The sequence below is a fragment of the Trematomus bernacchii genome, unplaced genomic scaffold, assembly GCF_902827165.1.
Source record: "Trematomus bernacchii unplaced genomic scaffold, fTreBer1.1, whole genome shotgun sequence".
In the NCBI taxonomy this organism is placed as follows: domain Eukaryota; kingdom Metazoa; phylum Chordata; class Actinopteri; order Perciformes; family Nototheniidae; genus Trematomus; species Trematomus bernacchii.
The window spans coordinates 6,660,905-6,671,031 of NW_022987727.1; the positions used below are offsets into that span (position 1 = coordinate 6,660,905).

Genomic DNA, 10,127 nt, shown 5'->3' on the forward strand with positions numbered 1-10,127 from the left:
ATCCAGGGACTTTGCCACTTCCCTGAATGATTTGCCCTTCTCAACTTCATTTGAGGCCCTCTGCAGCAGAGCAAGTGGCACTCCCCTGTCTGTCTTCCTCTTTCTGACATTTGGCATACTGTAAACACACACACACACTTTAGGCGTACAGTATTTTATTCTGTTTATTTTTACAGGGACAATGCACACCAATCAACAATACAACTGTATGCTTGAATGAACAATTGATCATTCAAGCAAATGTGCCATCATTGTAAATGTGCCATGTTACAACCGTCCCGTTACAACCGTCCCAGGACCACCAGTCTTGCTTTCACCCCCTGTGAACCTGCCTGATTGCTAGTTTGACCCATATTTAGCTAGTTATATTTGTAGCTTACAAAACAGTGATTCTAATAATACTAGTTTGGATTCCTAGACATTTGAACTCAAGACAGTATCCAAAAAATACATCATATAATTTTAGTTAATATTTTACCTCAGAAACACACTTTTGCTGATATCTTACGCGAGAAATTCAAACGTGGCTCCTTTTTTTCTCAGCGATCTTACCATCTATCTGCGCAGAGTGAGTTTCATCACTCTAGCTTGTTTGTGATTGGAGATATTGAAGGTGTTACAACCGACCCGTGTTGCAACTGTACCTGGTCTCCCTACGGTAAATTACTGACGGTCTTAGAATCATCTACAGGAGTAAAGTGAGCACTGTTTCCCTCCCCATGCCAATGATCATCTTTAAGCAGTGCAAGCACACTCACTTAAAGCATCATGGAAACAAATTGAACTGCATCACGTAAGGTTAAATTGGAATTTACAGCCACGCTTTAAATGATGTCCTGGTTATACACAATCTCCAACACTGATCATACAAATTTGGCAACAAGTTAAGGATAAAAGTGTATTAACAACATATGTCCTCTTTTCACATAAATCCATTTGTATAATGCCTTCAGAGATGGCCTTGCAAAACTTTGGTTTCCCAAAGTTATCAAAATGTAAGGGATTCTGTTAAAGATGGGGTTCTTTAGACTTTTAAGGGCTCGTAGAGCTCTTCCCCCAATACAGACACAGCACTCACAGGTTATGCACTTTATCATTTAAAACAAGATGGCCTTTGCATTAAAAGAATTGCCTCAACCTAATTGTGTGCATTTAGGTAGACAGTTGTTATCTTAACAACTCAGGGATTGTTCAAATCATATATAACTGTTAGGAGTCAGAAACCAAATTGGAATAAGTCATTGAGAAGTGAAATGGGAAGCACTATATAGTCTTTTTTTAAATTATTTTAACAATAGACATAACATTACTAATAGAATGTACTGTACTCCTGACTGGCTGCAGAGAATAAATCACCAGTACTTCCAGTTATAACCAAGAAGCAAAACTGATACGTTTTGGGTCTGCACATGTCTAAAGTACTGTATTTGAACTCTAAACTCTATCGGCTTGATCCCCCCCAAAAATAACCTTTCTGGCCAAAAAATATTACTTTAAAATAAAAATGTTGATTAAAAAAACAAACAGGAGAGCCCTAATCACAGCCAACACATGCACAGCCATGCAATGGAAAAAGGATCTGGCATTATGTGATGATTATAATAATAATATTCTTGTACCGTGTTGCATTATTCGGCAAAATGTCAGACTCCATATAAATGCATACCTGCATAATGCTTTAATGTATCTTATACAAAGTCATGAGTTTAAAAAGCATTTTCTTTTGCAACAAAAGTGGTTTTTTCATAATAGAACTGCACTGAGAAACATCGACTTCAGGTTTATACAGAATAAACACATGAGAAACAGAAGTAGGTTGCCTAGGAAATTATTTAGTAAATGTGGTGAATTCAGGGTATGCCCATAGAGAATAACCATGTGACAATAGTCAGATCACGAGTTATAAACAAATAATAAAAGCATAAGCCTGCTACAATCACAGGGCTAAAAACAATTACTTAAATAATCGTATGGTAAAAGTCCTCAGGAACACGTTTCTTTGGTGACGTTAAATCTGTCATTGTAATTCACAACTGCAGTCATCTCAGTGTGTGTCCACTCAAACAACTAGTCGAACTTTTTCCCACCAATTTGGCGGCAACTAGAGGGGCGCCTCTCATCTGCGACAATAGAGCAGCTGCTGAGCATCAATAGGCTCAGGGTGACCTGCGGCTTTATGCGTTTGCGCGCCTTTTTCATTCCTTTTATATTCTGAGATTTCTCTTATTGAGACGTCAGGGTTTAATGATTCAATCAACATCCGCAGATCACCATACAATTAAAAGATCAAACATCAAAACCATATTCGAGAAATGTACATTTATTGAAAAGCTTGTGTCAATGACAAAACATTTGAAGTGTCGCAAAACATTTTTTTTTTCATAACGTCAAAGAAATATACAGTAGGCCTATATAATCCTATTTAACACATAGTGTTTACAGACTATTCTTTTGCACAGACCAAAATACTTTTAAGTCCATAGTGCAAACCTCAAACAAAATAACCCTTGGGGTTTTACAAAAGTGTTGTCTACAACCCATATCTTTGAAACCCCAAAGAGGATTGCATTTTAAAAAGCCCTTAGACTTCCGTTTCTTTAAGATCTGTGCTCGTCTGCTCTCTAGCATTGAACAAAATGATCCAAATGCTGAATTACATTATTGTACAGCATCTTCAACAATTCTTATTTGCTAAGACTTATTATATTGGAATACAAATAGCATAAATAACATCACAAAATAAATAACAAGTAATGAGTGTCCGCCTATTCTACCAAGGTCTCCACATGGCAGCGCTGACTGCCTGTGGGCCGGGCAGTGCGCGGCTGGGAGCCACTGCGCTGCTGCTGCTGCCGCGGGACTGGCTCTCCAGTCTGGAGCTGAAGCTGGATTTGAGGCTCAGGAGTTTCTGTTGCATCTGAGGGAGAGTCCTGGAGCTCTGAGCGCAGCAGTTCAGGCAGGTTGGGGTGACTGTGGCGGAGGAGGACTGCTGAACGAATTCGTTCACCCGCTGACACGCGTCTTGATCCAGGCTTGTTTTGGGAAGCATAGTGGAGACGCGCTGGAGGCAGGCTTTGAAACCTTCTCTGTAACTGTCTGCGGAATCTGGAGGGAGAAGAGAGTTGATTAGTGACTTGAATTTCATGTGCAGAATATAATCTCAAAAATGATAGTTCGTGCAAAGCATATCATGGTTCAAGGGAAGATGCGTACCTTTGACAGGAGTGGAAGGAAGGTCTCTGAGGAAGCGGACGGTCATTTCCAAAATATCAGCTTTCTCCAACTTGGAGTAGCGAGCGTTGTCTTTGCCAACCAGAGGAAGGATGAGACTTTTCAAATGACTCAGACTGTCGTTGATACGAGCACGCCTTTTCTTTTCCAACAAGGGCTTGAGAGTCTGGAAGAAATTAGGAAAAATCGTTAATTCAGCTGCACATTTACGAGTCAGATGAGAAAACATTTCCAGTAACAAAACGAGCTATACAGTTTCTGTCCTTCTCTTACCTTTCTCAGTTCGTTGGCTTGTTTTCTCTGGGCCACGGTGGACCTGGCAGGGAGGGGCTGGTCGGCCTCGGTAGTGATGCTGGGACTCATTTTTTTTTGTTGCTTGTTGCTTTGCTTATTGAGGGGAGATAGTTGCTCTTGGAGCTGCTGAGCTGAAGTGTGCCTCGGAGCTGGAGAGCCTCCTATTTATGTGGCTCCGGCGCGTCAGAGGGGAGGGAACACAAGCCATCCTGCTGGGGGTCTGACATGAGGGGGGCGATGCCTTGGGGACCTGTCTGAACCATCTGGCCCCGTTGGGACCCTGCGATCACCGCTGGTATGCGAAGTTTCGTGATGATGTTGCGCTATATTGCGTTCAAAATGTGAAGCTTTAACGTTTTTCCAAGATCCAATTACGCATGCAAGCAATATGACGACGCCGTTTTTCCGATAGAGGTCGTATCGGATAGCTTTTTGTAACACAAAATACAGCAAAGAATGTGTGATGTGATTAAATTGAGAATATTTCTGTTTATTAGGTTGTTTTTATAATATTGTATCGAACATGCAACACATTTGAGCGGCAAATGTGGTTAAAGAACTTTTAAGTTTAATGAGATACATCGTTTTTGTACCAAGTTGAACTGCTATAAATGAACAATTCAAAAGTAATATAATGATAGAGAATAGAGACATAGAGACATAGATTTATATGCTTATGGATGATTTGCCAACCAGCCACAATAACAACCACGAGTGGTTCTGAGGTGACAAGCCTAATCTATTCCTACAATTAATAAACCAGATACCCAAGCCACGCTATGTATGGATTAACATCTGCTTGTGGACCATCAGCAGCTTGTTTCCAATATCAACAATAGTGTATACCTGGAGCACTGGGGGAGGAGACTGAGTGACGTAAAAACAGACGCAGAGAGGTGCGTATGTGTGCGGAATAGGGGTGTTTATCAATACAAAGGAGTAATGCAGTAACGAGCCTGTTTTAACAAAGCATATAAAGGGAGAGGAATAGGCATAGTGTTTGTTATAGAACAAAACTTTCTTAAAACTATTTAAACATTGTGGGATTACATTTAAACTCAATTACAATTAATTGTATTTTAGCTATTTCATCATCTTCAAATACTTGTTTATAGTCTCCTTTGCTGACTATTACAGCAGGCACAGTGCAGTGAGCTGCCAGTAGGATTCACGCGTTCGGCACGCGCCACAACCGCGCAACAGATGGGAACCCCTCCCCCTCTCCTGCCTATCTTCCGTCTCTCCACACCACACACACACTCCCCAGTTTCCCACTGGTGCACCACTCTGCTGCTGCTCCCATCAGCATCCTCTTTTACCCCCTCATCATGTATGCACCAGCTACGTTTTTTGTCTTTTTTTCGAGGAGGGGGGATGTTGGGTAGCAGCACACAGACACAATGGCCCAGTTATATACCAATACATTAATACGAATAAAACAGAGTGTGTACCAAAGTACACACTGCGCAGCAACATGCTTAGAAGGAAGGCTTACAACTATGAATTCACAAAGGCATCAAATAAACTATCTAGATTTAAGATACGGCAAAGACCGACTTTACGCACAACATTTACGCACGCAATTGTTTACTGAGGCACTTTCAACCTAAATGCTTTAAAAAGCGCGGGAACATACTTGAAGCACTGAAATGTCAATTTAATGTCAGTTTATTTGAGACAGAGATAGTTTTTAAATTATCTTATCGTTTTGGTTAAGATGACGCTGCTCTTCGGCTGCAAGCTGTCTTTCTGTAGCTCGGGGGTTTTCATCCCTCTTTTTTCAAACATGAAACAGGCTACGCTGTTTTGCACGCGTCCTTCCCCAAGGGGCCCCAAATAACTGCCATCAAGTAGAGTCTGGGAAATGCCCTTCGAGATAAAACCCAGAAAAAGTGCATGAGAGGCTTCGGTTAGGAAACCTTTTTGTCCTGGTTTCAGCGTGGGTATCCATCTGTGCAAGCTGAGAGAACAGAGATCTTTTGTTGAAGCGGGTACAGAATATAAAGGACTTTTACAGCAACTTTATGAGATATGGATATGATTTGCCTTTTTGTTTTCTTTCACTCAAACCACATCGAGTTCAATAGCTGACTATATCAAGTTCTAGATATATAAGAAATAGTAGCAGCATGTTCCAATACAAATACAAAAAGTATTACAAATATATAATATCGACAATTTTAGGTTAGAGGTATTGAGGTTGTATTATAAGTATTCAGTAAAAAAACATCTCAAATCCTAATCCTTGATATGGTGAAGACAATTCTTATAAGTGAGAATGTAATCGTATAAACGGCATGAGACTGACACGAGCCACAGCGACCAGACAGATGGAGCCAGCGCGTGCTTACTGATGCGTGAACCAAAGCGCACGGACTCTCTGGCTGGTGAAGGTGATGGTTTCCACTGCGGCTGCATGGAAGCTTCCAGACTTCTGGGTTCTCCTGACTGAAAAGATGTCTGGCATGGCATCCCAAGCTAAAAACTATGCCAACATTATCCGCATCATACCGAGGCATTGACTGCTGTTTGTCTACAGCATCGAGACAACAAAGCAGCGTTTCATTGAGTTTCCTGTTGTTCCCAGTTTGTGAATCAATTCGCTTTAACATTAAAATAAAAGTTATTTAGTTACTACGCTTACTTTTTTCTATTAATTTACCATAGGTATAGAACAATAGAAAATGTGAGCATTTGCATGCTGTTACAAATAAATGATTTGAAAATCTGTTTCATGGTAAAAAAATCAATTGTGTTCGTATCGTCGCTTCTGTTTTCTAGTAAAAAAAACTACAATGAAATGCAAGTCAGCTTATACAAACCTTATTGCACTGAGGTCTGTTTCTTTTGTTATACATGAGCTATGTTTAATCAAATGAAATGATACAGTTATCACATCCATGCCAATAAAGTATATTTAATTGAAATGTGTTTATTGAAATACATTTGATCAGTCTGTGTTGTTAGTGTAGTGTGTATAGCATGTAGTAAAGTGTATGTATAATAGTCAAATAGTTATCGATTCATAGTTCAAATGTAAGGATGAGGCATTGCAACACCTTACTGCTATCACTGCCATATGGGTTTATTATCATTTGAGAGTGTATTATATAAAACATTTAAAAAAAAAAGTTGTTTCTTATAAGGATTCACACATACATCGAGGAGCAGAAACTATACCGAGATCAATATTTGAAAGCCAGTTTTAGATGATAATATACAAATATAAAAAACGACTTCCTCAGTCTAACAACATAAGTTTATGTTGACCAAGTTGATAAAATGGGATATTTGAAGAAATGCAGAGTCATTAAATAATCGTAAAGGCTTTAACTTTAAGAATTTCGGAATCATCTAGTAACTCTGCAGTGTCTTACCCATCACACTAGAGTGATGGGTAAACGCAGATACAAATAAGTCACAATGAATAGCTGAGTCCTTATTGTTCAAGCCAGCAAGGATATTAAGATTTTAAGTGATAAAACAATAACTTGGGATTTAGACATTGGAAAAAAGGACAATCAATCGACTCATACAACACAGAGAAGTGTTGTGCTTTTCCTATAATTTTCTATTTACTGACAGAATAAATTAAGCTTACAGCCTCTCTTGTTACTGCCGGAACAGTGTGGAGAATAACTGGATTCACAAGGGAAAAGGACCAGAGGACAGTGTTTTGTTGTGTAATGTTTCAATAAAACTGTGTCAACAATCCAAAAAGAAATGTCTCTGAATATGTCTTGTTCTGAGAAGCACCTGATTCAGATGCACACAGGTAAAGATGTGCAGAGAACCCCTTGATATCACAGCGGATGTGATACTGGGCTGATCCCTGGACTCTTTTTTAAAAGGCTGCTGCACCACAAGTTTATTACAAATTCACTTTTTAGGTTGTAAATATTTTTCCTAGCAGCAGCAATCCAAAAATTATCCTTTGCTATAAAATGCCATTATACTTTAAAAACATTTCAGTTTTCTTTCTGTGAATCTCTCTCCACTCTCAGTTTGGCAGATGAAATGGCTGCATTGCTATTCAAGCGGCTTGGACAGGGAATTATTTAGTAGATGGATTTTGTTTCCCCCAAAAGAAGTGATCTTAACTGATTGTTCCAGCTCCAATATCAAAAGCCCTCCCATCCCCCCACTCAGGTGGATAAGGGCACCCGAACCCAAACTTTATTTATCACAGAGCCTTGCCTCTCTACAGCGACATCATGCAGTAAGCAGTAAAATCAGGCAGAATAGAACAACGGCCAAGCATCACATTGACTAAAACAAATAAAGAGAAAGCTATTAAATATGGAAGTATGTTTAAAAAAAACGAAATAAATGCAGAACAGACAGAGAATTATATTATATGAAATATCTATAAAATGTGTCACCTAACAAAAGTCAAGGGTTGTCAGTTAAAGATGGGAACCACTGCTTTATTGCAGCCTCACCCTGCCTAAATAGTGGTCACGAAGATAAGTTAATATTCTTTATTTCCAAAATAATGCTGTGAAGGACAACACTACAAACAATTTTTAGTGATACTAAAAACACAATAAAGGGTGGTCGAGCAGTACTCAGAAAAAAATCTAAAGCTCCTCTCGTAGCTTTCACCCACTTCAGGAGATGTCGTTTATTCTGACTTTGAGGTATGTTTATACTTTTCAATGAACATCCTTGGAAGACCAGGAACAAAGAACAGGTCATGACTTGTTAGGTGATAGCTGTCCATGGTGCTGAAGTGAGAGTTTTAACAGGTAAAAGCTGGTGCTACATTTGAGCTCTGAAGTCGACCATTCAGGCCTGGCAGTGTTATGTTGGTCTCTACAAAAGAGGCTCAGGATCACAGACCTTTCTGTCTTTTCTTCCAAGCCCCTCACACCTTACTAGCCTGGAAATCTGCATGAGATGTATCTTGAGTTGGAAATGGGATTTCTACGTTTGAACCATCCTGAGAGGATCCAACCAACATCCTGGTTAACCCGCTGACACCAACACATTGGCTCTATCAAAGGAAAAAATCAAATTAAAAGATGCATCTTAATGCACCAAATATATTTTCTTGAGTGACATGCGACAAAAGACACAAAGCGCTAACAACCATTTTGGCATAAGCTCAAATAAAACTCTGTGGCCACTTGCAGTATATACCTGTACAATCTCATGCATCCAATAGAAGATAATTGCCATGAAATCTAGGTGACAATTATTCTTTAAGATTATTAGTGAATATATGAATGTGCGTTATTGGTGTTTCTAATATTTCAAGCAAACATCTAATCTTTCAAAAAGTAGAATTCATAGGAGGGCAGTTATAGCTGATGAATTTGGTGGGAGGGTGGGTGCACACAGGAAGTCAAAAGTGACCCTTTATAAATATAAATGTGTTATTTGACTTTATAAATGTAAACATATAGATAACTTGTTTCAAAAAGCTTTTGCATATCCCTGTTTAGAACAAATTGTGTTTTTGTCAAAGCACTCATGGTGATGAGACACAGTCACTTCTATATGCAAAGGAAGACCTATCAACATTTGCCAAAAAGCTTCCCAAGCTTAAAACAACGCTAGTTTCATAACGCATGATCTGCCACACCAGTGACAAAAAGACAAACTTGTTTTTTCCTGCACGAAGTCTGCGACGGCATCCCTACATGTCACGTGCTCCATGAGATAACAAAAGATGCGGACAAATTATACTCTTTAAATAAAACACGACTATGCAGCACATATTATGCAGGAAAACATTTAAATACAATAAAGGATATTATGCTTTTGGAATTAGATATTTAAAATGTGGTATTTAGGTCCAAGAGAATGTATTATAATGATGTCACATAAGCTGCCTCATCTCTTCTCAACAATGCTTTTATCAAATGTTTCGCGTTTAATCGTTTTATTAGACTAAAGTATATTGGTTGCTAAACAGAAACACTAAAAACCCAGAGCTGAGACTGCACTTCACGTTGTATTACTTTTTATTATAAGCAGTTCTAAAACCGGAAAAGCTAACTAAATATGCGGTAAAAGAGAGAAAAATAAAGGCTACATTAGAAAGATCTTAATTATGGTTCTCTAAACATACTGTATAAAAGAAAGACTGATAAAGTTTCGTAAATGTCATGCAAACACTAAATAAATGAGTTTATCACTTCATCGACGCTTTTCCATTTAATAAATCCATTGTCCCTGTCCCCTGATGAAAATGACGTATATTACAGACGCTGCAAAGCATCGAGGCTGGCGTCGTTTTCAGAGAAGCATTTTTGCGTAATTGTGCATTGCATAAAACAGAATGATGGCTCAGACAGGATTTGAATATCACACCAAGCCTAACAAAGCTAAAAGCCAAGCTGCAGCACACATCTGGTGGCGCACATTTGTTTTGCTCTTCAAAGTTGACAAAGGTAAACTCATAGCGTCGCATGGGCTTCTCAACCAATAGCTGTCCAGCTCTGACAGGCTTCATGCACCTTAGTGTACGTACCCCATTCTCTACACAATGCCAGCTCTCTAGCAATCTATTAATGAACAGACGTGTATCGTAAAAAGAGACACAATGTAAAGCTTTGGGGGAAAAGATGCTGTTTACATGTTCGTCTTTTCGTTAT

At 39.0% G+C, this 10,127-nt stretch overlaps 1 protein-coding gene across 1 annotated transcript; it reads right to left on the reverse strand.

Moving 5' to 3' along the window:
- Positions 1-2,672: 2,672 nt before the first annotated feature.
- hes2.1 (hes family bHLH transcription factor 2, tandem duplicate 1) lies at positions 2,673-3,639 on the reverse strand. Its single transcript, XM_034144891.1, has 3 exons — positions 3,505-3,639; positions 3,214-3,397; positions 2,673-3,105 (listed from the first exon to the last, which is right to left on the reverse strand). The coding sequence occupies exons 1-3, from the start codon at positions 3,592-3,594 to the stop codon at positions 2,771-2,773; spliced, it is 609 nt and encodes a 202-aa protein (XP_034000782.1). The 5' UTR covers positions 3,595-3,639; the 3' UTR covers positions 2,673-2,770.
- Positions 3,640-10,127: the final 6,488 nt, after the last annotated feature.